This window comes from Mobula birostris, chromosome 3, assembly GCF_030028105.1.
Source record: "Mobula birostris isolate sMobBir1 chromosome 3, sMobBir1.hap1, whole genome shotgun sequence".
Classification (NCBI taxonomy): domain Eukaryota; kingdom Metazoa; phylum Chordata; class Chondrichthyes; order Myliobatiformes; family Myliobatidae; genus Mobula; species Mobula birostris.
This window is the reverse complement of record NC_092372.1, coordinates 7,951,325-7,979,266: the sequence shown is the minus strand read 5'-3', so window position 1 is coordinate 7,979,266 and position 27,942 is coordinate 7,951,325. Positions and strand designations below refer to the sequence as shown.

Below are 27,942 nucleotides of genomic sequence, written 5' to 3'. Positions count from 1 at the left end.
GCTGATGTCTGCAAGGAGTTTGTACATTTTCCCCTTGACCACTTGGGTTTTCTCCAGGTGCTCGGGTTACCTCCCACACTCCAAAGCTGTATGGGTTAGGATTAGTAGTAACTTGTGGGCATGCTGTGTTGGTGCCGGAAGTGTGGCGACAATTGCAGGCTGGCCAGCAGAATCCTCCAACTGTGTTAGTCATTGAAGCAAAACAACACATTTCTCTGTATGTCGATGCAGACAATCTTTTCTTTTAATCTTTTATTATTCAACATCTTTTCACTTTCTCGTGTGCTGTTATGCAGAGATAGCAACTGAAATTTGCATTATTTGTTTAAATATATAATAAATCCAAGGGATGTGAGGAACTTTTATTCATGCTTGATCTGTGAAGTTTTGCCCAGCTCTACAGAGAGGTATGAGGCTTATCTCATTTTTCCATTGCATTTCATGAACTTGCATCAGCTACTACAAATGCTATCTTTAATTATAACAGACCAGGAGAAAGCCGTTTCATTTCATTTTGGATACACAGATCGAAGTGTGTGTAAAGCTATTAAAGTGATGTATGATATCAGGATATTACAAGGGGAGTGCTTAAAGGGAAAGATCTAACCATTTAAAATATCTTTAGACATTTCTTCAGTACTGGTAGAGATCATTCCTTAGCAGAAAATCACTTAGCGATAGAGAAACTAAAATAAAACCAATAATTTTCCTTACTGCAATATGACTACCAAATTGTTCCTTTAGTTTTCAGCATTCATATGCACAAAAATATACCAAAGTAATTCACAATCCTCTTAAAGTAGCACATAACGCACAAGGTGATTGCCCCGGACTTCCCGTATTCGGTGACAATGCCGCAGAATATTGAAGATTCCATTAAGTTTTTTGTCAACTTTAAGACGCGTGAAGTCCTTTATATCAGCTTCTACAAAGAAACACTGACCTATAAAAGGAAAAAAAAATTAGATAACCTTTGGTTCTAGTGAAAGAATAGAAATCAATAAATGAAACAGAAACAGATTCTATCTACTGTATCCTGATAGAGGGTCTTGGTTGGAAATGTCAAATGACTATTCCTCTCCATAGATGCTGTCTGACCTTCTGAGATCCTCCAGCTTTTGAGAGTGTTAAATGAAATTGGTGTAGTTGGCAACCAAGCATTCAGCAGCATCTTAAAGACCTTTTACCAGAGCACTATACATTAATTGATGATGTATGAGAAGCGTTTCATGATTCCAATGCTGTATTTGTGGAGTTTAGACGGATGAAGGGGGATCTCATTGTAGCCTATTGAATATTGAAACACCTAGATACAGCGGATGTTTCCTATAGCGGGAAGTTTAGGTTCAGAGTGCACAGCTTCAAAATAGACTAAGATGAATTTCATTTAGAACAAAGATGAGAAAGAATTTCTTTAGCCAGAGGGTAGTAAATCTATGGACCTCATTGCGGGTATATTTAAAGTGGAGGTTGATAGATTCTTGATTAATAAAGACGTCAAAGGCTATGGGGAGAAGGCAGGAGAACAGGATTGTGAGGGATAATGAATCAGCCATATTGGAATGGCAGAGCAGATGATGGGCCTAATTCTGCTCCAATGTCTTATGGTCTTATTTGTCTTGTCAGTTAAAAGCCTACCTCAGCAATAGCCTGGACAAATTTCAAACATAACATTAAATCAATTTAGATTTTAAAACATCAAATTATTTCTTCAGCATACCCGTGTGTTAGCTTAGCTCAATTTGTAGCTCTTTAGTTTGGGTGATTACAGCTTCTGTATAGAATTTCAGGCCTGTTATCGTTTGGCAATTCACTGTGTTGCTGGCTGAGAAATCCAATTCCAACTGAAGGAAACTAGGAATTGGATGCAAGCTTAAAGAGTCAATTAAAGTACTTGAATTTTTGGACTTCTCAAACTGCAATCTTTGTTTCAACACTAGCTGAAGTGTAAAAGGAATTCCCTCATTTTCTAAGACTTTGAAAACTATAGAACATTAGCACACAGGATGTTCTGCTGACCTTTTAATCTACTCTAAAATCAATCTAACCCTTCTCTCCCTCAAAGCCTTCCATTTTTCTATCATCAATGTACCTAAGAGTTTCTTAAATGCCCTAATGCATCTGCCTCAATCACCACACCTGGCAGCACACAGTGTTAAAAAAAAAAGTACCTCTCATCTTCCCTCCTCCACACTTTCCTCCAATCTCCATAAATCATACTGCTTGTATAAAAGGAAAGGAAAGATATGCTGCATCCGGAGTTTCTCCGGTTAGCGTACGATTTCCCTCCACGCCTCTCTGACGTACTGGGGAACCGCGTACGAGACAAGTTACAGCAGCACGGATGGAAAGCGTGCAGGGGAGCCGGCTGGATTCAAACTCGGAACCTTTCGTCCCAAGTCCAACACTGATGCCACTACGCCACCAGCCAAGTCCCCTGAGCCATTTCCATTTTCCACCCTGGGAAAAAAAGATGCTGGCTGTCCACTATTTCCATGCCGCTTATCCTATTATACACCTCTGTCAAGTTGCCCCTCATTCCTCTTCGCTCCAAAGAGAACACCCTTCCCTCCTACACAGCCCTTCATTTTTGTATTCATCCATGTACTTATCTAAGAGTCTCTTAAATGCTCCTAATGTATCTGCCTCTAATACCACCTGGGTGGGGCATTCCACACACCCACCACTGTGTAAAGAACTTGCCCCAACACACCCCCTATACTTTCCTCCAATCTTTAGTAAATATCTTTTGTAAAATGCTTAGAAACAAATTACTTCCAGGAAAAAAGTCATTGATATACAAAAAACACAAAGGAATGATTACATAGGGATGAAGTACCAAAAGATTTTTTTTTTGCAAAAACTGTGCTAGGAATCAGAGACAGCAGGATCTGCAAAAACTTATATTTTCATAAATTCTGTAGGGCAGGTATATGTAGAGTGATATATAGTTACGAAGTTATACAGTGCAGAAACAGGCTTTTCGGTCTAACTTGCCCCAGCCAACCAAGGTACTTCCCTAAGCTACTCCCATTAACCAGTGTGGCCCAAATTCCTCTATTCCTGTCCATTTACCTGTCCAGATGTCTTTTAAATGCTGTAATTGTACACATATTGCAGTTAAAACAGTGTAATTGTACCTAAATTGTTGGCGCTGGAATGTGTAGGGACATTTAAGTTGTGTTGGTTGTTAATGTAAATGATGCATTTCACTGTATGTTTCGACGTACATGTGATAAATAAATGAATCTCAATCTGAGCTTCCGGCAGTTTGTTCTGTGTGGAAAATCGGCAAACGGAATTCTGGCCTTGATTACAAAGGAGCTGAAGTTTAAAAAGTAGGGAGATTTTGTTGGTTGTATGGGTCACTGATGAAGCCACCACCTGGAATACCATGCCCACTTATTAAGGAAGGATATAGTAGCATTGAAGGTAATGCACAGGAAATCTGCCAGGCTGGAGTTTGAGTAGCAACAGAAGAGAACATTCAGTGCTTCATATCATCACTACTAGTCTTGCATTCTGAGGAAAAGTTTATCTCTATGGCACCCCTGTTAGAGATCTCTTCATGCATAATAGCAAACTTAACCTGAACCCATGGTAACCATAACCAATCGAAACCCATTTCAAAATGTTTCTGATACACATCCCAAATAAGATACTAGGTTCTGGTCAAGTAGCCAGCTCTACTGGCAAGGACAGTTGCTCAATTCTCTCAGCTCAGAAGCTTTCTGTAGGCTTTGCTGCAGTTACTGCTCCCAGGATACTGATCTCAGAACAGTGGTTCCCAACCTGGGCTCCACAGATCCCTAGGTTAATAGTAAGGCTCCATGGCATAAAAAGGTTGGGAACCCCTGTTCCAGAACATTCCTCTATCTGGCTGTCCACTTCAGGGCTGCCTCCCACCTCAGTTCCTTTCTGTTCTCATTAGATGGCAGTACATCCAGCATTTGTCCCAGGATTTGGCATACATACCATCCAGCCAGCTGGTGCACTCCAATCCAAATCCAACAACATTCTTCTCAAAGCCCATCAACTTAACATTCAACAGTAAGGGCTCAGGTCAAGTATACAGTTGCAACTGTAGTGCCCATTTTTAAAAGTCAGATTCAGAAAACTATAAGCAATCTCTTGTGTTTTTTTTTATTAAAGGCACATTGCTAAGGTACTTGGAGGTAACTTTTCAAGAGGGAACTTTTCAAACAGGAAGACCAATAGATGTTGTGCATCCACTTTTTAAAATTGTAGAAAAGATTGTTCCTCAAGGTTATGTTATTGGTTGAATAGAGGTTACAGGATGTAATGCTAACACTTTGTAAGACATTGGTCAGACCACACTTGGAGTATTGTGAGCAGTTTTGGGCCACTTATCTAAGAATGAATGAATGAGAGTCCAGAGGAGCCTCACGTGAATGAAAGAGTTAATGTATGAGGACAGTTTGATGGCTCTGGGCCTGTACTCGCAGGAATTTAGTGGAATGAGGGAGGATGCTATTGAAACCTATGGAATATTGAAAAGCCTAGATAGAGTGAATGTGGAGAGGATGTTTCCTATAGTGGGGGAGTCTAAGCCCAGAAGGCAGAGTAAAGGAACATCCACTTAGAACAGAGGTGCGGAGGAATTTCTTTAGCCAGAGGGTAGTGAACTAGGGGGCCTAGTTGTTGAGCATATTTAAAGTGGAAGTTGATAGATTCTTGGTTAATTATGGTATCATAGGTTACAGGGAGATGGCAGGAGAATGGAGTTGAGAGGGATAATAAATCAGCCACGCTGGAATGGTGGAGCAGACTTGATGGGCTGAATGGCCTAATTCTGTTCCTATATCTTATGGCCGTGTGGAACAAGAATGAAATTGTTAAGATAATGTAAAGGAATTACACTAATCTGAATAAACTCAGTAGATAATAAGTTATTACATCAGGAATAGCATCATATAAATTAAATCGGCACATTAGCCTGTGTGCTCAAGTTTCTGATTAAATATCAGAAGATTCTAGATTATGTGGGAATTAAGCAATAAAGACTTAATCTTTTTAACATTACACTTTCATGTAATCAAATGTTTCATACTTTAAAAATTGAGAAACCATAGCTTGATAGTTATTACTGTACAATTTTTTGTACCTTTGGTTTCCTTGGTTTCCTGTTCTTTGAAAGTATTGTACTGGTTACGAGTGATGTTAGACATGGATTTCAATGGCTGGTTTAAGATCTTGTACTTCGCTTTCACAGCGGTGTTAAGCTCATCGATGACAGCATTAATTTGATCGTAGGTCATACGGCCTTTCATGTACCTAAATACAAAAATATTTTTAAAAGATCAACTTAATATCTAATCCAAATAATAAAAAATGGATTTTAAAAGATTCAAGATTGTTTAATGCCATTTCTAGCACAAGTGTCAGTCAGTTAGTAGTAGTCAAGTATGATGTTCTCCTAAGGGGTTGTCTATTGGTGGGTCCTCAAGTGGCTGTAGAAGCCAGTCCAGGATCCATATATTCTGGTGCAGTGTGGACAGGGTAAGTGGTGGCTATAGTTACTGGTTGGTTAAACACAATCTCACTCTACAGTCTTTTAATGATTTAAACTAAGAACATTAAGAAAGATTTTAGATTGAGGTCCCATGTGGTAGGCTGGTCTGATAGGTTTCATCACATGGGATACAGCCAACTGGATACAGAACTGGCTTTTGGAAAGACACCATTTTCTCCTCTACAGCTGCTCCCAACCAACTTTCTCCAGGTCCCACTGAAATCAGCTCTTCCCCAATTTAAGGCCTTAATCCCAAGACCATCCATATCTTTTTCTACCTTGACTGCTCCCAAAGGGCTCCCCCAGATAGCTTCCACTCTCACCCTTCCTTATTCACTAACACAAGGTAGAGTACAGCCCAAATATCTGTCAAATACTTATCAACCTCCATCTTAAATTATTCTAATAGTCTGACCTCTGTCAGCCTTGGAGGCAGAGGATTCCAGAGATTCACTGCCCTCAGAGAAGAAATACAGTGTACTCTGGTTAATTGGGATACATCAGCACCAGTATATTTTGGCCCAATTAAGTGGCTGCTCCAAATATCCAAAGTTTCACGGAAATAGTTAAAAAGGTATAAAACCACAAACTACCATTTAACTGAGTAACAAATTACGTATTTAAATGAAATACAGAACAAATTAGAACACTATCAATACTATTACAGTACTATAAAACTGTGTATTAGTTCCTAATAGTTATCTACAGAGGAATTTATCCAGTGTACACTTTCTTTTGAATGATTGTAAATGAACAGAATCAGCTTGGACACCTCATGTAGATAATGGACCGCCTTCATACAATGCTTTTGATGATTACACCCTCCAAATCTTCATTTTCATTGTAACATTCAAGATAACTGCTGATACCTTCAAATTCTTTCCTAACTTGTTGAATTGTAAATCTGTTTCACTTTCAGTCCCAGCTGTTTCTGACATTTCCCAGTCTGAACAATAGAAACCTGTTTCAGCCAATTGGCTTTCCCTAATTGGAACCTGAATTGGATGGCATGCCAGACCTCTTCAGAGGGCAGTTAGATGCCAACCACATTAGAGGGTCTGAATTTAGCAGCGTGTACTCATTGAGATGGAAGAGCCTGTTACCGTGCTGCATCTCTAAATACAATGAAATTCATGCCTAGACCAAACTGAGTAAGGATGGGAGATTTCATTCTCTGAAATGGGATACACATAAGTTTTAAATTATAGTTGTTTTGTGGTCAACCAGCACTCAAATTTAATGGCTTGAATTTGAATTCCTGCAGCTGCCATAAATGAATTCTCCATCACATCTCCAGAGAAAGAGTGTAACCTCCACCGACATCACCACAGAAGGATACCAAATGTATGCATGAAAAGCAAACAGAAACTACCTTGAAGTCACCAGGTGTGCAAAGACTGTGCAAAGGTGTGCTGCACATTTTGTGTAATTCTCTGGGTTCTAAAGAAATCCTACTGAAAATCTGTTGAAGGCCAGAAACATTCAGAAACTCACCCAGGAACATGGTTAAATTCCTCCATTAAGAGGTACTCTATTTCACGAACAAAATATTTAGACTTGACAGATTTCTTTGCAGGCTCAGGTTGAACAGGATTCCCTGCAACCTTTTCATCTTTTGGATCTGCTGTACTGGAAATACACAAATTATATAGCCATTATTAAACAGAAATCATATAAAAGACCAATCTTCATGGATCTAGGGTCCATATTTTTAAGTGTTTAAATTTGATAAACATCACATGACAATGAAATATTTAACTATCCAGATGAATGTTTACAATTATTAATTTCCCTTCATTTACCAAGAAACTGTTTACAGAATGACTTTTCAAAGTTCAAAGTAAATTTATTAACAAAGTACATACATGTCATCATATGCAACCCTGAGATTCATTTTCTTGCGGGCACTCACAGTCAATACAAAGAAACACAATAGAATGAATGATAAACCACATTCAAGATGGACAAACAACTCATGTGCAACAGACAGCAAACTGTTCATATATAAAAAATAAATAACTAGGTAAGCAATAAGTATTGAGAACATGAGATGAAAGTCCTTGAAAGTGAGGCCATAGGTTGTGGAATCAGTTCAGTGTTGAGGTGAGCGAAGTTACCCAAGATGGTTTAAAAGCCTGACGGTGGCAGGGTAATAATTGTTCCTGAACCTGGTGACATGGAACCCAAGGTTCCTGTATCTTCTTCCTGATGGCAACAGCAAGAAGAGAGCATGGCCTGATTTGTGGCTGTCTTTGAAGATGGAGGTTGCTTTCCCATGACAGCAGGAACTGTAACAAGCTCAATATCTAATTTCTTAGTTTTCAATTTAAGTATCTTTGTTTGAAATATTCAGTAAAGATGAGGCACAAATTATCCAATCTCTGCTACTCTTGATTAGAACACACAGGAAGCAACTTGGCTGAAAACAATAGAACTACTTGCTCCTTGGAGCCCAGCGTTCAGATTATAACTGCAGGGAGATGGGTATCTACCAAATGATTGTTAGTTTCTCCCAAAAAAAACTACACATTTAAAAACTAAACATTTTTTCCTCTAACATTTTCCTTTGGGGATCTTTTGTACCATTAAATATTTCCAGCTAAAATTATTGTATTGTAAAGGGTTAATCTTTATGTCTGTCAAATGTCTCACCACCACTGTGGCCTTGAATGTAGCAGAACTGACTGCAGGAGCTTTGATACTGCTATGGGGGATACACCATGAGATGCAATACGGTGGGAACAGCTGTGGGAATGTGGTGAACGCAGGGGAGGAACTCATGAAGAGTGGTGACAAGCGATGATTAGTTCTAATTCGGTGGTTTCAGTTGGTGCTGTGTATTAGTCCACTTACAGCAGCATTTCATATAGTGGAAAAGGTCTAAAAGTAGTTCTTTGAGGCCTCATCAACAGGCTTGAGCAGAATGGGAGGAGTGATGCAATAGGAGGGGGCCATGCACAACTAGATAAGTATTTTAATGCTTGCCCTGTTCTGTCCTAATAAACACGGTTTTGTAGTTGATCAGCAAGTAGATCACTGGAGTTTGCATCCTTCTGTCTCATCTAGTCAGAACTGAGAACCTATTGTTTTACTGAAATATTTATTTCATGCAATTTTCCCACTAAAAAAATCCAGCATTTGTTGTTGATCCTACATTATTATCTTGGTAGTTTGCTGGGCCAATTCAGAGGCAAAAGCTTAGTCACAGCCAAGGATAACAGATTTCCTTTCCTGAAGTTAATATCAGTAAATCAACTAATTACTGGGTTTTTGTGAAAGTATAATAGTCTAAAGATCACCTAAACTTTGGTGTATGGTGTGCCAAGGGAGTGGTAGCACCTCTGGTGAAAGGGCTTGTGATGCCCATTCCGGGGCAACTCTGATGCCCCTCCTCCTTCCCTTTCTCCCGTGGTCCACTCCCCTCTCCTACCAGATTCCTTCTTCATCAGCCCCTTTCCACCTATCAATCACCTCCCAGCTTCTTACTACAACCCCCTCTCCAACCCGCTTACCTTCCTCTTCAACTCACCTATCACCTTCTAGCTTCTACTCCTTCCCCTCGCCCCATGTTCTTATTCTGGCTTCTTCCCCCTTCCTTTGCAATCCTGATGAGGGACCTCAGCCCGAAATGTCCACTCTTTATTCTTCTGCCTGACCTCCGACATCCTGTGTCTGTTCTTCTGAATGTCCAGCCTCTACAGAATCTCCTATGTTTGTAACTTAGTCAGTATTCTAGGTTTATTTCTGCACAGTAAGGGTAACAACATCAACTATATAATTTGTTTCAGTGATGCTGAGTGAGGAATAAATGTTGTCTAGGATTCGATATGATTTAAAAAGCAAGGGAATCCTATACTGTCAGATAGTTACAGGCCGGTAAGTCAGAGTGACAAGGGGAGCATTTTAAACCTCAACAAGAGATAACATCGTGATTGGTAGAGAACATACACTCAGTGGCCACTTTATTAGGTACACCTGCTCGCTAATGCAGATATCTAATCAGACAATCAAGCAGCAGCAACTCAATACTGTACATAGAAGTTTGCCTTGCAAACATGGTCAAGAGTTTCAATTGTTGTTCGGACCAAACATCAGAAGGATGAAAAAAAATGTGATCTAAATGACCTTGACCGTGGAATGGTTGTTTGTGCCAGACAGGGTGGTTTGAGTATCTCAGAAACTGCTGATCTCCTGGAATTTTCATGCACAACTGTTTCTAAAGTTTTACAAAGAATGGCGTGAGAAACAGTGAGCAGCAGTTCTGAGGGTGGAAATACCTTGTTAATGAGAGAGGTTAGAGGAGGGTAGTCAAACTGGTTCAAGCTGACAGGAAGGCAACAGTAACTCAAATAACCAAGTGCTACAATAGTGGTGTGCAGAAGAGCATTACTGAATGCACATGTCAAGACTTCAATAGGATGGGCTACAGCAGTAGAAGATCATAAATATACACTCAGTGTATACTAGTTTGGGTTACAGGTTTTAACCATCCAATGTTTTCATGCAATTCCTTCCAAAAGGATGGAGAAATAAGACCACGAGACAGAGGAGAAGAATTAGGCCACTCCACCATTCCATCATGGCTGATTTCCCTCTCACCTCCATCAAAAGGCCATCCCTTCTGCCTACTCAATGTCCATATCCTTCCATTTTCTGTCACTCCAAGCAGCACATTCCAGGCACCCACTACTGTGTAAAAAACTGCCGCTCATGTCTCCTTTGAAATCAAAGTTTCAAACGTTCATTTTATTGTCAAAGTATGTATGTGTAATACATACACCTCTGATATTTGTCCACGCCAGATGGCCATTAAATACAGAAAGACCATGGGTGTTGATGAAAGAAACGACATTAACTCCCCCCCAGCAGGAAAAAATAAAACTCACAGACCCCAAAATCCCCCACTCGCCTGCAGAAAAAAAAACAGCCACAATAACAACCCCCTACACATAACAATCCCCGACCCACCTCACTCATAGAAACAAACAGCAACAGTTGCACAAGGCTCTCAACCCCACCCCTTACATGCAAAAAAAGTTATCAGATCATCCACCAATCAACCACAAGAAAGAAAGCACTGAAAAACTGAAGGAAACCATTATAATGTACAGTCCAATAATCACAAATCTCAGAACATGGGAAATGTCCTTTCATCTGCATACAAGGAGAGCAGCCACACAAACTCAGTCCTTCCATAAATGACCATCGACCCTAGGCCGAACGCTGCTGACCCATCCTCCATTCACTTTGCTGCTTCGAGATGGAGCTGTTCATGATCCCGCACCTCGTCTCTGGCCTTATCCACGAGTTAGCCTGCGTTCTCAGACCTATTTGTCCCTGTCTCTGATCTCCGTGAGGCAGCTCTCCAGACACAGCACAGTGCTGGACTAGTTGATCAAGGTTCAAACTGTACATCACAGGCTCAAATAGTTTCCATAACACAAGACAAAAAGGACAAGCAGAAGGCGTAGAAAAAGTGAAATACTTGGAAATATTTGCTATCTGTAAGATGTCGCCAGAGGAATCATTATTCGCTTATGCCATCTTGACCGAAATTACCCCCTCTTACCTAAAATGCATGTCCTCTGATATTAGACATTTCAACTCTAGGAAAAAGATAATGTCTGTCTACCCTATCTATGCCTCTGATAATGATATAAACCTCTATCAGATTGCCCCTCAGCCTCTGCTGCTCCAGAAAAAAACCTCAGTTTGTCTAACCTCCCATTATAGCACATGCCCTCTAATCTTGGCAACATCCTGGTAAACCTCTTCGACACCCTTTCTATAACGGGGCAACCAGATGCAGCCTAACTAGAGTTTTATAAAGCCGCAACATAACTTCCTGACTTTTGAACTTGATGCCTCAATAAAGGCAAGTATACCTTATGCCTTCTTAACCACCCTACCAACCCATGTAGCTACTTGGATCTCAAGATCCTCCTGCTCATCAACTGTTCAGGGTCTTGCACTTAACAGTGTACTGTCTCTCTACATTTGACCTACCAAGATGCAACACCTGTGTAGCCATTGTCAGGGGGCTATGAACCTGGACCCCAAGATCCCTCTTAAAATCACAACTTACAATGTAGAGCAAAAATCACTGTTTACAATGTAGTTTATCTTTTAAACCATTGGGACATATCCTGGTAGAGGTCATTTTGACTTACCTACTCTGTGCAGTTTTCCTGGGAAGATGAGCTGGAATATTTTCCAGTAAATGATGTGCTACTTCTGAATTCTTCTGAACTGAATTCTTCAGATCCTAGAGAAAAAAATTATTCGAAATAAAATTGAACTATAAAAAAGGATTTACAGAATTGCAATGATTAAAGAGAAACTGGACAAACTTGGGTTGTTTTTACTAGAGCAGTGGAGGCTGAGGAAAGATCTAATGGATATTTATAAGATTCTGAGGCATAAATATAGCAGATAGACAGTATCTTTTCCCAAGGGTTGAAATATCTAATACTAGACATGCAATTAAGGCGAGAAAGGGTCATTTCAAAGGAAATGAAAGGGATAAGTTTTTTTTTTCCCCTTTACACAGAGTGGTGGGTGCCTGGAATGCACTGCCTGAAGTGCTGGTAGAGGCAGATACATTCGAGATTTTTTAAGAGATGTTTAGATAGACACGTGAGAAAGATTGGAGGGTATGGATATTGAAGCAACACACACAAAATGCTGGAAGAACTCAGCTGGCCAGGCAGCATCTATGAAAGAGTACATTGATATTTCGGGACTGGGTCTCAGCCTGAAATGTCAACAGTACTCTTTTCCATAGATGGTGCCTGACCTGCTGAGTTCCTATAGCATTTTGTACGTGTTGCTTGGATTTCCGGCATCTGCAGATTTTCTCATGTTTGGGATATGGATATTGTCGGCGATTTGATGACTAATTTAATTGGTTCAGCACAACATTGTGGGCTGAAGGGCCTGTTCCTGTGCTGTATTGTTCTATGCTCCATAAGCAAATTTCCATCAAAATGCAACAATTTTAGCAATAAAATCAAGAATTCACATAACTGGTAAGATTACAAAGATTAGTAAACATGCTATACTAGCAGAATAATCTTACACAGAATAAGCAGGTCAAATCAAAATTTCATCCTCAGGATGATAACATTTGACAAACTTGTGCCAGTATATTTTGTAAACAAAATAAGTTGATAAATTTATTATTGTCATATGTATCAAGGTATAGTGAAATACTTCTTGCATGCCATCCACACAGATCATTTCATAACCAGTACATAGAGGAACACACAAAACGCTGGAGGAACTCAGCATCTGCTTTGAGGAACCAGCAGTTGACATTTTGGGTCAAGACCCTCCATCAGAACTGGAAAGGAAGGGGAAAGAAGCCAGAATAAGGTGGTGGTGAGAGGGAAAGGAGGACAACTGGCAGGAGATAGGTGAGAGTGGGTGGAGGAGGGGATGATGTGTTCAATGATGGGTGAAAAGAAAGAAGATAGGAAGGAGGAGGGGAATTAAAGGGAGGCAATGATAGATGAGAGTGGGTAACAGGGGAGTCGGAATGGGGAATGGAAGAGAGAAGAGATAGGACCGAGAAATGTCCTTGAACATGTTGGAACCTCTTTCAGGGTTTTATATCTTCTGACTGATGGGGGGGGGGGGGGGGCAAAAAGAAAATTACTGGATAGAGTGGGAATTTTGATTAGATTGGAGACTTTTCCAAAGCAGCAAGAATTATAGACAGACCCCAGAAGGGAGGCCGGTTTCCATGATGTGCTTAGCTGGGTCTGGTCTGCAATGGTTTTGAGAATAGCAATGGCCATACCAATCCATGATGCATCCGAACAGGGTGCAATGATAAAAACTGATGAGGGTCGGAGAAAGTCTGCCAAATCCCAAGGATATAGTCATGGGTGAGATTTCTATCCATGGCATTTTTGTGGTATATATCAGGATAGACTACTGGTGATGTTTACTCCTAGAAACAATCTCTTGTACCATTAATGTAAAAAAAGGGTACGTACACTATCTCCACCCCTCCCCCCAGTTTGCAGACATGACATCATACCACCAGGCTCCCTATCTCTTTCCTATATGCCAATTCATCATTATTTGCGTTGGTCAGAGTAAGTACATTCTACAAATTAGTGGATTTGGATGAATCAGGGATAGGTGGAGCTGACCAATTGTCTTTGTCTCTCTCCACCCCCCCCCCTCCATTTTGTGAACTCTGAACTGATTCTTGCTCTGGGATAATCTAATCGGAGAGTCAGGAGCTCCAAAGACGTAATGATGATAACTCTCCAGCAACCAGAGACCAGCCACCATCGATGAGGAGGACGCCACAGACACGTGGAGATCTGGACCACGAGAAGAGCCTGGACAGCATAAGATTCCTTTCCCGGGTAAGAAGTCAGGGTGGGAGTGCCAGGTTTTGGCTCAAAGGCGGCTACAGCATGGAAGAGGCATTGGCTCTGGGTAAGCTTCTGACAAGTTTCCCTTTTTTCTTACTGTGTCAGGGATTCTTTGTGTGGTTTAAATGGCCATCGTGGGTTCTTCGTGCCGGATGTTGGGAGTCCTGAGAGACCCAGAGTCTCCCAGGGAACTTCATCTGCATGAAGTGCATCCAGCTGCAGCTCCTTGAAGACTGTGTAAGGGATCTGCAACAGGCATCTGGATGATCTTTGGCTTGCACAGGAGAGTGAGGAGATCATCAATTGGAGTTACAGGGAAGTAGTCACCCCTTTGTTGCAGGATGCGGGAAGCTGGGTGACCGTCAGGAGAAGGAATGGGAAACATAGAAACATAGAAAATAGGTGCAGGAGTAGACCATTTAGCCCTTCGAGCCTGCACTGCCATTCAGTATGATCATGGCCGATCATCCAACTCAGGACCCTGTACCTGCCTTCTCTCCATACCCCCGATCCCTTTAGCCACAAGGGCCATATCTAACTTCCTCTTAAATATAGCCAATGAACTGGCCTCAACTGTTTCCTGTGGCAGAGAATTCCACAGATTCACCACTCTCTGTGTGAAGAAGTTTTTCCTCATCTCGGTCCTAAAAGGCTTCCCCTTTATCCTCAAACTGTGACCCCTTGTTCTGGACTTCCCCAACACCGGGAACAATCTTCCTACATCTAGCCTGTCCAATCCCTTTAGAATTTTATACGTTTCAGTCAGATCCCCCCTCAATTTTCTAAATTCCATAGAGTATAAGCCTAGTCGATCCAGTCTTTCATCATATGAAAGTCCTGCCATCCCAGGAATCAATCTGGTGAACCTTCTTTGTACCCCCACTATGGCAAGAATGTCTTTCCTCAGATTAGGGGACCAAAACTGCACACAATACTCCAGGTGTGGTCTCACCAAGGTCTTGTACAACTGCAGTAGTACCTCCCTGCTCCTGTACTCGAATCCTCTTGCTATGAATGCCAGCATACCATTTACCTTTTTCACCGCCTGCTGTACCTGCATGCCCACTTTCAATGACTGGTGTACAATGACACCCAGGTCTCGTTGCACCTCCCCTTTTCCTAATCGGCCACCATTCAGATAATAATCTGTTTTCCTGTTCTTACCACCAAAGTGGATAACCATAAGACCATAAGACAAAGGAGCAGATGTCGGCCATTCGGCCCATCGAGTCTGCTCTGCCATTTTATCATGAGCTGATCCATTCTCCCATTCAGTCCCACTCCCCCGCCTTTTCACCATAACCTTTGATGCCCTGGCTACTCAGATACCTATCAATCTCTGCCTTAAATACACTGAATGACTTGGCCTCCACTGCTGCCGGTGGCAACAAATTCCATCAATTCACCACCCTCTGACTAAAAATATTTCTTTGCATCTCTGTTCTGAATGGGCGCCCTTCAATCCTTAAGTCATGCCCTCTCGTACTAGACTCCCCCATCATGGGAAACAACTTTGCCACATCCACTCTGTCCATGCCTTTCAACAATTATCCACATTAAATTGCATCTGCCATGAATTTGCCCACTCACCTAACCTATCCAAGTCACCCTGCATCCTCTTAGCATCCTCCTCACAGTTAACACTGCCACCCAGCTTCGTGTCATCCGCAAACTTTGAGATGCTGCATTTAATTCCCTCATCTAAGTCATTAATATATACTGTAAACAACTGGGGTCCCAGAACTGAGCCTTGCGGTACCCCACTAGTCACTGCCTGCCATTCTGAAAAGGTCCTGTTTATTCGGGAAGATGAATAGGCAGTTAGTGCAGAGCACCCCAATGGCCATTCCCCCTCAATAATGAGTGTATTGTTTTGGATACTGTTGCGGGGGATGATCTCTTACGAGAATGCCACAGAGACCAGAATACCGGCACTGAGCACATACGTGGTGCAGAAGGGAAAGAGGGAAAAGAGGGAAGTGATAGTGATAGAGGAACAGACAGGAAGTTCTGTGGAGGTGAACGGGACATCAGGATGGTATGTTGCCTCCCAGGTACCAGGGTTAGGATCATCTCAGATCGCATCCACTGCATTTGGAGGGGAGGGAGAGTAGCCAGATGTCGTGGTGCACATTGGTACCAATGACATAGGAAGGAAAAGCAAAGAGGTCCTGAAGAGAGAATTTAGAGAGCTAGGCAGAAAACAGAGCAGGACCTCCAGGATAGTAATTTCTGGATCGCCAGTGATGGTAGAAACAGGATGATTTGGCAGATAAGTGTGTGGCTGAGAAGCTGGTGCAGGCAGCAGTGCTTCAGGTTCTTGGATCATCGGAATCTCTTCTGGGGGAGGTATAACCTCTACAAATGGGATTGGTTGCTGAGGGGGACCAATATTCTTGCAAGCAGGTTTCTTAGAGCTGTGGGAAGGATTTAAACTAATTTGGCAGGGGGGTGGGAAATGGAGTGAAGGGACTCAAGATAGGACAGATGATAAAAAAGCAAAGATAGCGTACAGTCAGACTGTCAGGAAGGGCAGGCAGATGATAGGACAAAGTTTCAGCCAGCAGGGTGAGTATCAGTACATTAGGGATGCAGAATCAAAATGGGTAGCAAATACAGTACACAAAGTGTTATATCTCAATGCACATAGTATAAGAAATAAGGTGGATGATCTTGTTGCACTACTACAGATTTTCAGGTATGATGTTGTGGCCATCACTGAATCACGGCGGAATGAATGATGGTTGTAGTTGGGAGTTGACTGTCCAAGGTTCACATTGCATTGAAGAGATAGGAAGGTAGGCAGAGAAGGTGGCGTGGCTCTGCTGATAAAGAATGGCAGCAAATCAGCAGAAAGATGTGACAGGATCAGAAGATGTTGAATCCTTGTGGGTTGAGTTAAGAAAATGCAAAGGACCCTGATTGGCAGTTATATACAGGCTTCCAAACAGCAGCTGGGATGTGGACCACAGATTACAACAGGAAATAGAAAAGGCGTGTCAAGAGGGCTATGTTATGATAGTCACAGGAGGCTTTAACATGCAGGTAGATTAGGAAAATTGGGTTGGTAATGGCAGGAGCAGTGTTCACGATATCACTGATTTCAACTTGACATTTGATAGGGACAAAGTAAACTCTGGTGTAGCAGTATTTAAGTGGAGTAAAGGAAATTACAATGGTACAAAAGAAGAGTTGACCAAAGTAAATCGGTAGATGCTGGCAAGGATGACAGCAGAGCAGCAATGGCTTACGTTTCTGGGAAAAATGAGGAAGATGCAGATTAGATGTATTCCCAAAACAAAGAAATATTCAAATGGCAAAATAGTACAACTGTGGCTGACATGGGAAGTCAAAGCTAATGTAAAAGGAAAAGAGAGAGCATACAACAAACCAAAAATTAGTGGGAAGATAGATTGGGAAGCTTTTAAAAACCTACCGAGAGCTACTGCTCTAAAAGAAGCATTAGGAGGGGAAAGATAAAATATGAAAGCAAGCTAGCAAACAATATCAAGGTGAATAGGAAAAGGTTTTTCAAGTATATAAGAAATAAAAGAGAGATGAGAGTGGATGTAGGATGCTAGAAAATGAGGCTGGAGAAATAATAACGGAGTATAAGGAGATGGCAGATGAACTAAATAAGTATTTTACGTCAGTATTCACCGTGGAAGACACTAGCAGTGTACCAAGTGTTGAAGGGTGTGAGGCAAGAGAAGTGAGTGCAGTTACTATTACAAGGGAGAAAGTGCTCAAAAAGTTGAAAGACCTAAAGGTGCATAAGTCACCCAGACCACACGAACAGCACCCCAGGGTTCTGAAAGGGGTAGAGTTAGAGATTGCAGAGGCATTAGTAATGATCTTCCAAGAATTATTGGACTCTGGCAAGGTTCTGGAGGAATGGAAAATTGCAAATGTCATTCCACTCTTTAAGAAAGGTGGGAGGCAGGGGAAAGGAAATTATAGACTGACCTCAGTGGTTGGGAAGATGTTGGCGTCAATTGTTAAGGAAGAGTTTATGGAGCACTTGGTGAGACAAAGCCAGCATGGTTTCCTTAAGGGAAAATCTTGCCTGATGAACCTGTTGGAATTCTTTGAGGAGATTACAAGTAGGATAGATAAAGGGGATATAGTGGATGTTGTGTATTTGGACTTTCAGAAGGTCTTTGAGAAGGTGCCACATATTAAGCTGCTCACCAAGTTCAGAGCCCACGGTATTATAGGAAAGTTACTAACATGGTTAGAACATTGGCTGATTGGTAGGAGACAGCGAGTGGGAATAAAAGGATCCTGTTGCCAGTGACTAGTGGTGTTCCACAGGGGTTAGTGTTGGGACCACTTCTTTTTATGCTGTATATCAATGATTAGAAGATGGAATAGATGGCTTTGTTACCAGTTTGCAGATGATATCAAGATTGCTGGAGGGGCACATAGTGTTGAGGAAACAGGAAGGCTGCAGGACTTTAACAGATTAGGAAAATGGGCAAGAAAGTGGCAAATGAAATTCAATGCTGAAAAATGCATGGTCATGCACTTTGGTGTAAGAAAATTGTACAGACTATTTTCTAAACAGGGAGAAGATCCAGATATCAAAGATACATAGGGACTTGGGAGTCCTTGTGCAGAACAACCTGAAGGTTAACTTGCAGGTTGAGTCGGTAGTGAGGAAAGCAAATATAATGTTAGCACTAATTGCAAGAGGCCCAGAATACAAGAGCAGGGATGTGATGCTGAAGCTTTATAAGGCACTGGTGAGAGCTCACCTTGAGAATTGTGAACAGCTTTAGGCTCCTTATCCAAGTAAAGATGTTCTGGCATTTGAGAGGGTTCAAAAGGATGATTTTGGGAATGAAAGGGTTATTATATGAGGAATGTTTGATGGCTCTCAGCCTGTACTCGCTGGAATTTAGAAAGATGGGGGTGGGGGGATCTCATTGAAACCTTTTGAATGTTGGAAGGCCTAGATAAAGTCGATGTGGAAAGAATGGTGGGGGAGTATAGGCCATAGGCAAAGCCTCAGGAGAGAGGGGAGTTTATTTAAAACAGAAATGTGGAGAAATTTCTTTTGCCAGTGGGTGGTGAATTTGTTATCACACGTAGCTGTGGAGGCCCAGCTGTTGGGTGTATATAAAGTGGTTTTGATTGGCCACAGCATCAAAGGTTACAGGGAGAAGGGCTGAGGAGGGGGAAAAAAAGGGGGTCAGCCATGATTGAATGACGGAATAGACTTGACAGGCCAAATGGCCTAATTCTGCTCTTATGGTCTGATTGTAATACCTTTTCTCTTCATTGACTGTTCATGGAGGGTCAGGAATTCTAATGGGTGTGTACACAGGGAGTAAATTTGTGAACCCATGTGCCTTTTAGCTGAGACAATAAAGGTTAATTGTCAGTAAATACAGATTCCCTCTGTGCCTCTCTGATCATTAATACAAGGGGTGATCTTGTAACATTTGTGAGTCAGATCACTGTTGGTTGTACGTCATATCCCGTGATGAGAAAAACCCGGGCCAGAAGTTTGAAAAGTGGAAAAGCTGTTGAAATGGGGCAGTTCTACTCTCTCAATCTTGGCTGTCCAGTGGTGCGAGTAGTCATCACAACTGAGGTCTTCCTTGGTTGCAGTGGATGACCATAACTTCTTCTCTGCCTTGCCATGCCTGTCACTCTCCACGGAGCATTGCAGACCCACCTTCCTGGGCGCTGTAGCCATCTGCTGATCTCATCCACCTCGTCTGTGGAACTGACTTCACATGCATGTTGCTATCTCACCAGAGAATGAGGCCCACTGGCTACTCTCTCCTGGTTTAGTCCATCCGTCAAAGCGGTGTACCAGGATGTGGCTGCTGTCGCATGCAAACAGCTACTTGGAGTCACAGATGAGAGCTGAGTGACCAGTGGGGACCAAAGGTGAGTGAGCTGCCCCAGAATGGACATGACAAGTCCCTTTACCAGAGGGGCTACCCTTCCATGGACATCCCATACATTTGACCACTACAGTGGTGTTAGCTGTAAGCTTGTAGATGGAGTTAGAGCTGAACCTGATCATGTAGTCGTGAGTGTATTGAATCAGAATTAGGGTTATTATCACTGACTTGTATATCATGAAGCTTATTGTTTGATAAGTTTATTGCTTAAGCTTATTGTTTAAGCGGTATGGTGCGAAGACATACAATTACTATAAGTTATAATAGTGTAAAACAGGGAATGATGAAGTAGTGCTCATGGATCAAGTTTTCTTTTGTTTAAACACAGAGTGGTGAGTATGTGGTATAGAGAGGCAGATACATTAGGGGCATTTAAGAAACTCTTAGATAGGTACATAGATGATAGAAATATGTAAGGTTATATGGGAGAGAAAGGTTATATTGAAGGATTAATTGAGTAGGTTAAAAGGTCAGCACAACACCTGTGCTGTAATGTTCTATGTTCTAAATGCACGACCTCTACCACCTGGGAAGAGGACAGTAGCAAGCGGATAGACTACCTCCTAAGTTTCTACCAAGTCTCACAGGATAGTGAGAAGGAAATATTTGTTCAAAATCTTGGAGTTGTCCATCTTTCAACACTGCAGGAAAACCTTAATTGGTTAGATTACTGCAGGTCAAGTGGGAAGCCTAAACGGCAGACAGAGATAGTCAATAACTGCAGGCTTTGCCAGGGATTCCCATTCACTTCAATGAATAAAACTAGGTGATAAGGCACACTGAAAATACACATTCTCTCTCTGATCCCCTCGGCCCCTCTGTTGGTTAGGTTGATCATGGATGTTGCATCCTAGCCGTCTACTTTATATACAAGCCAGAACAGTACAGCATGGAGAGCAAGCTGTTGCCCAAGCAACAGGCTCCCCCTCTCCATGCACTTGATGAATGCAAAGGAGTGATAGAGACCAATACATTCTGGCACCAATGGCGTTGCAGGAGTACCTCAGGGATTTACTCACATCTTCCCCAAGGCAATGTAGGTTTGAGATCAGAGTTTTCCTACTTGTTCAGCTGCCAACCAAGGCTAATGAGCCCCATCTGCTCAAGACAACTAATTTTAAGGTGCCAGTAACCTGTCAGTAGAAACAATTCCATCAGTGAAGGCCAGGTGTTGGACTTGATTGTCAGAGACCATATGAGATGTACACCATTGAGAGCATTTCACAGGTCGTGCAAGCTTATCCCCTCTACCTCCTCTAGCTATGACAACCTTAAAGAACATCTCCTTAATACATGTTTCTATTTCATTAGTGATGAATGTGCAACCTGCAACTCGATCTTTGACCTCCTCACTGGGAGACCAGTCTGTGTGGATTGGAAATAACATTGTCACCATGCTGACAAACAACTCTGGCACACCTCAGGGACCACTTTACCCTCTACATTCATGACTGACTGGCTCAGCACAGTTCAAACACCATCTATAAATTTGCCGATGACACAACTATTGTGGGCAGAACTTCAGACGGTGATGAAGAGGCATAGAGGAGCGAGATATATCAGCTGGTTGAGTGATCAAACATGATGGCAGAATATAGTATTAATGGTAAGACTCTTGGCAATGTGGAGGATCAGAGGGATCTTCGGGTCCGAGTCCATAGGACGCTCAAAGCAGCTGCACAGGTTGACTCCGTGGTTAAGAAGGCGCACGGTGTAATCACCTTCATCAATTGTGGAACTGAATTTAGGAGCCGAGAGGTGATGTTGCAGCTATATAGGACCCTGGTCAGACCCCACTTGGAGTACTGTGCTCAGTTCTGGTCGCCTCACTACAGGAAGGATGTGGAAGCCATAGAAAGCGTGCAAAGGAGATTTACAAGGACGTTGCCTGGATTGGGTAGCATGCCTTATGAGAATAGGTTGAGTGAACTCGGCCCTTTCTCCTTGGAGCGACGGAATATGAAAGGTGACCTGATAGAGGTGTATAAGATGATGAGAGGCGTTGATCGTGTGGATAGTCAGAGGCTTTTTCCCAGGGCTGAAATCATTGCCACAAGAGGACACAGGTTTAAGGTGCTGGGGAGTAGGTACAGAGGAGATGTCAGGGGTAAGTTTTTTTACTCAGAGAGTGGTGAGTGCGTGGAAAGGGCTGCCGGCAACGGTGGTGGAGGCAGATACGATAGGGTCTTTTAAGAGACATTTGGATAGGTACATGGAGCTTAGAAAAATAGAGGGCTATGGGTAAGCCTAGTAGTTTCTAAGGTAAGGACGTGTTCAGCACAACTTTGTGGGCCGAAGGGCCTGTATTGTGCTGTAGGTTTTCTGTTTCTATTCTATTCTATGCTGTCATAACAACCACCTTGCACACAATGTCAGTAAGATCAAGGAATCAATTGTGGACTTCAGGCAGGGGAAGCTGAGGGAACATACACCAGTCCTCATTGAGACATCTGCAGTGGACAGAGTGAGCAGTTTCAAGTTCCTGGGTTGTCAACATCTTTTGAAGATCTGTCCTGGGTCCAACATATTGATGCAATTACAAAGAAGGCATGACAGTGGCTATATTTCATCTGGAGTTTGAGGAGACTTGGTGGAACTCTTGCATATTTCTACAGACGTACCAGCATTCTAACGGGTTGCATCACTGTCTGGTATGAAGGGGCCACTGCGCAGGATCCAAAAAAGCTGCAGAAAGTTGAAAAACTCAGCCAGCTCATCATGGTCACGAGTCTCGTCAGCATCGAGGATACCTTCACAAGGCGATGCCTCAAAAAGTTAGCATCCATGTTTAAGTACCCCTATCACCCAGGACATGCCCTCTTCTCATTGCTACCATCAAGGAGGTGGTACAGGATGCTGAAGACAAACACTCAACATTTTAGGAATAGCTACTTCCACATCACCATCAGATTTCTGATTAGACAATGAACCCACGTACACTACCTCAATTTTTTTTCACTCTTTTTACAATACTTATTTCATTTTTTTATTTTAATATATTTCCCATTGTAATTAATAGTTTTTATTATGTATTGCATTGTATTGCTGCTGCTAAACAACAAATTTCACAACATACGCCAATGATATTAAACTTGATTTTGAACATCTGAATTTTGGTATTTGAAATGCTCAGAAAAATTGGTATACAATTTATTGACAAAGATAATATAGTTTTAATTGATGATAGATACTTATTGCTTTGGCAAATACAATACAAAAGCCTTACCTTCAAGGATTTCATTTCAGTTTGTTGTAGCTGTATCCGTGCTTGAAATGTATCCAAATTATTCTGAATGTTAGCCAACTCCAGTCCAATCTTCTGAAGAATTGTTGTAAGGGAAGGGTCATTTCCTGAAAAAAAAATATTTGCAAAAACAAGATTCTGCAAATGCTGGAAATCCAGAGAAACACGCACAAAATGCTGGAGAAACTCTGCAGGTTAAGCAACATCTATGGAATTGAATAGATAGTCGATGTTTCGGGCCGAGGCGCTTCATCAGGACTGGAAAGGAAGGGAGAAGTTGCCAGAATAAAAAGGTGGGAGGGGGAGGTGAAGGAGCAAGAAGGTGATAGGTGAAGCCAGGTGGGTGGAAAAGGTAAAGAGCTGAAGAAGGAAAGTGACAGAAGAGGACAGTGGGCTATAGGAGAAAGGGAAGAAGGTGAACCAGGTGAGGGAAAATAATTACCGGAATAAATCAATATTCATGCTATCAGGATGGAAGCTATCTAGATGGAATATGAGGTGTTACCCCACCACCATGTGTGGCCACATCGTGGCAAAAGAGGAGGCCATGGACTAACAAGTTTCAATGGGAATGGGGTAGGAAATTCCGCTTTTTGTGAATGAAACAGGTGCTCAACAAAGTGGTTTCCCCAACCTGCGTCAGGTCTCACCAATGTAGAGGAGACCACATGGGGGCAATGGATACAACAGATGACCCCAACAGATTTGTTGATGAAGTGTTGCATCAGTTGGAAGGGCTGTTTGTAAAAATGTTTACATGCATATTTTAGCATGTGTTTTAGGAGTTAAAGAAACATTTCTCATTACAAATGGATAGGTTGAGTGACTAGGACATTTCTCTTTGGAGCAAAGGAGGATGAAAGGTGACTTTACAGAGGTGTACAAATCGATAAGAGGTACAGATTGAGCGGACAGCCAGAGACTTTTTCCCAGGTCAGAAATGGCTAATACAAGGGGGCATCATTCTAAGGTGATTGGCAGAAAGTTCAGGGGGGGAGATGTAAGAAGTAGTTGTTGTGTTTTTTTTTAAGTGTAGCGTTGCAAGAGCATGGAACATGCTGCCAGCAGTTCTGATAGACTGGAATATATTAGGGAGATTGAAGAGACTATTCGGCACATGGATGAAAGAAAAATAGAGGGCTCTGTGGGAAGGAAGAGTCAGATTGATCTTGGAGTAGGTTAGCTTGTCAACACAACATCATGGGCCAGGTCAATACACAAAAGTATAGCTATAAAAATATATGATCTTGTTTCCCAGTTCTTCTAGATCAGGGGCTCCCAACCTAGGGTCCAAGGACCTCTTGCTTGGGAAACTGGTCCATGGCATAAAAAAGGTTGGGAATCCTTGGTCTCCATGCTGAGTTACTGACAGCATTTCTGACAAGGTAATGTTTTATTTCTACTACATTTTAATTGAAATTGCAACCAAATGTACATGCATTTTATTGATTCACAAGACCAAATCTTTCTCCAAAGCAACACATAAGTTTAATGTTTTCAAAGCTTATTGACCAGTAAATTTCACAAATGAGGATGAGCTGAAAAGTACCAAGTCAATTCATTCAGCTTACCTATGCTCTTCAGATGAAACAATCTTTTGATGGAAGCTATCTTATCATTCAGCTGAAGGGATACATCTTCCAAAGAGGCCATCTTCACAAAGTCAGTTTAAATCTAAAATAATGTAACAATATATTTATTTAGAGATAGTGCATGGAACAGATCATTCCTGCCCACTGAGCTGCTCTGCCCAGCAACCACCTATTTAACCTTAGCCTAATCACAGGACAATTTACAATGAGCAATGTACCAACTTTGGACAGTGGATGCAAACCAGAGCATCCAGAGGAAACCCACACTGTCACAGACAGAAAGTACAAACTCTTTACAGATGGTGCCAGAATTAAACTCTTGCAACACCCAAAGCTGTAAGAAGTGTTGCGCTGACCATTACACACACACGAATAGTACAGTGGATTCCAGTTAACTGGGACACATCAGGACCAGTATACTTTGGCCCAAATAGCCGACATTTCATGGAAAGTCAAAAACGTGTTAAAAATACAAACTAATACTTAACCAAGTAACAAATTATGTGTATGTACAAATTAGAGCACTATCAAAACTACTACAGTCCTATAAAACTGTGCATTAGTTCCCAATAGTGATCAATGGAGGAATTAATCCAGTGCATGCTGCCATGTTCTTTTGATTGACCGTAAATGAACAAAATTAGTGCAGACACCTATTGTAGATAATGGACTGCCTTCATACAATGCTTTCGACAACTGTATCCTCCGAATCTGCAATTTCATTGCAACATTCAAGAATACTGTCCATACTTTCAAATTCTTTGCAGTTCTTGAAGTCATGAAATTGTTTCTTTTTCACATCTGGCCATTTCTGGCATCTCCACGAATGAATGCTTGAAACTGCAGTTAGCAAAACAGTTCTGAATTGTCTTGCTGCTCATTTCTTACCAACTATCAGTGACAAAAATCACTGCTTTCTGAACACAACAGACACTATTTAAAAACTGTTCTAAGTACAGTGTAATGTCTGATGGCCACACAAGTGCACGTGACTGACACAAGTTAGAAAACTGTTTGTCAAAAGTCTCCTGTTCCAATTAAGCAGCATAGTGTCCCAAATGAACAAAGGGAATCCCAGTTATTTACTCCATTAGTTTTTGTTCTTTAGGAGTTGTCCCAAATAAGCAGCTGCCCTGATTAACTGACTGCACAATTAACTGAAATCCACCGCATATATCAGTACATTGAACAGCCTTAATAACAAGTCTTGAACTTCTTTAAAAGAAATATTTTATAAATCTAATGGCAGAGAGGAAGGAACTGTTCCTAAGTTGTTGAGGGTGGATCTTCACACTCCTGTAATTTTTCTGTGATGGCATAACAAGAAGAGAGTATGTACCAGATGGTGAGGGCTCTTAATGACAGATACTGCCTTCTTCAGGCACTACCTCCTGAAAAGCCTGGAAGTACACACCACTAGGCTCAAAGGCAGTTTCTATCCCACCGTTACGACTACTGAATGGATGCCTAGTATGATGCACAATCCACCTCGTTGTGATCTTGCCCCTTATTGTCCACCTGCATTGCACGTTCCCTGTAACCTTATTGTACATTCTGTTCTCATCTTCCCTTGACTACCTCAGTGCACTGTGTAATGCATTGTCCTGTTAAAACACCTCAGTGCGTGTGACAATAACAAACCAAGTTACCATCTAGCACATGCCCTCTTTTCCACTGAGGGTGTGTTGCAACTCACCATCAACAGCACCAAGGAACTGATTGTGGACCTCACGACCACGACTATACTTTATTAGGAGTTTGAAGTGATTTGGTGTGACAACAAAAACACTCAAAAACTTCTATAGATGTACCGTGGAGAGCATTCTGACAGGCTGCATCACTGTCTGGTATGGGGGGGGGGGGGCGCGCGGTGCTACTGTACAGGACCAAAAGAGGCTGCAGAGGGTTGTCAATTTAGTCAGCTTCACATCTTGGGTACTGGCCTACAAAGTACCCAAGACGTCTTCAAGGGGCAGCATCCATTATTAACGACTTCCAGCACCCAGGGCATGCCCTTTTCTCACTGTTACCATAAGGTAGGAGGTACAGAAGCCTGAAGGCACACACTCAGCAATTCAGGCACAGCTTCTTCCCCTCCACCATCCGTTTCCTAAATGGACATTGAACCTGTGAACACTACCTCACTTATTAAATATATATTGTTTGTTTTTTTAAACACAATTTTAATCTATTCAATATGCATACACTGTATTTTTTTCTCTATATTATGTATTGCATTGAACTGCTGCTGCTAAGTTAACAAATTTCACTACACATGCCGGTGCTAATAAACCCGATTCTGATTCATTGATGGATCGGCAATGAGCGGTTTCAAGTTCCTGGGTGTCAACATCTCAATATATCTAACCTGGGCCCAACCCACTGATGCAATCAAGAAGATGGCACCCCTGTTGCTATATTTCACCAGGAGTCACCAAGCGCTCCAGCAGATTTCTAGAGATGCATGTTAGTGAGCATTCTGACTGGTTGTATCACTGACAGGCTCCAATGCTTAGGATCGAAAGAAGCTGCAGACTCAACCGACTCCACCGTGCATGCAACACCCCCACCACCCAATCGAGGACATCTTCAGAAGCAGACATTCATCTATAAGGACTTCCATCACCCAGGACGTGCCCTTTTCTCATGGCTACCATCAAGGAGGAGGTACAGGAGCCTGAAAGCACACACACACACACATCTTTTCAGGAGTAGCTTCTCCCCCTCCGCCATCAGAGTTCTGAATGGACAACGAACTCATGAACAACTCCTCAGTATTGTTTCCTCTCTTTTTGCACTACTTATATGAACACGATTTTCCTCTTTTGCATTATTTATTTATTTGTAACATAGCAACATACATTGCACGGTACTGCTGCCGCAAAACAACGGTTTCCCTGGCATATGCCAGTGATATTAACCTGATCCTGACGGGGAGGGAGGACGCAGCCGATCGGTTCCTGGAGAATCCCTCCGTCCGGGCACGAAGCGGGAGGCCACTTCAAATCAGCGCCCCCGCCGTATGATTTTCACAGCTCGTAGCAGAAACAATTATAAATTACTAACAATCTTCTTTTTTAAAAAACGAGACGAAGCGTTACTAACGGCACTTCTCTGAAATTCGCGCCGATCCGGAAGCGGTCTCGCGAGATCCCGTGAAACCTCGTTAATTTCCCCATAGAAATCGTTTGAGCGATTACAGATTAAAACATTGCATTTTAATTACTAGATTGCAAAGTAAATTCTTTGATAACACGAACGTCCA

At 42.0% G+C, this 27,942-nt stretch overlaps 1 protein-coding gene across 1 annotated transcript; it reads right to left on the bottom strand.

Annotated features, from left to right (window-relative positions):
- Nucleotides 1-247: 247 nt before the first annotated feature.
- Nucleotides 248-27,942, bottom strand: ska1 (spindle and kinetochore associated complex subunit 1). The gene is made up of 7 exons (XM_072251736.1): nt 27,599-27,942; nt 24,657-24,759; nt 23,068-23,192; nt 11,704-11,798; nt 7,028-7,162; nt 5,126-5,295; nt 248-943 (listed from the first exon to the last, which is right to left on the bottom strand). The coding sequence occupies exons 2-7, from the start codon at nt 24,736-24,738 to the stop codon at nt 795-797; spliced, it is 756 nt and encodes a 251-aa protein (XP_072107837.1). The 5' UTR covers nt 24,739-24,759; nt 27,599-27,942; the 3' UTR covers nt 248-794.

Bases quoted from the DNA above. Each gene is read 5' to 3' on its own strand.
- ska1 (XM_072251736.1), bottom strand. From the start codon at position 24,738: ATGGCCTCTTTGGAAGATGTATCCCTTCAGCTGAATGATAAGATAGCT. The intron at 11,799-23,067 runs GTAAGGCTTTTG...TTTTTTCTCTAG, and splicing joins CTGAAATGAAATCCTTGAAG to GATCTGAAGAATTCAGTTCA. The intron at 7,163-11,703 runs GTAAGTCAAAAT...GTGTATTTCCAG, and splicing joins AGGAAAACTGCACAGAGTAG to TACAGCAGATCCAAAAGATG.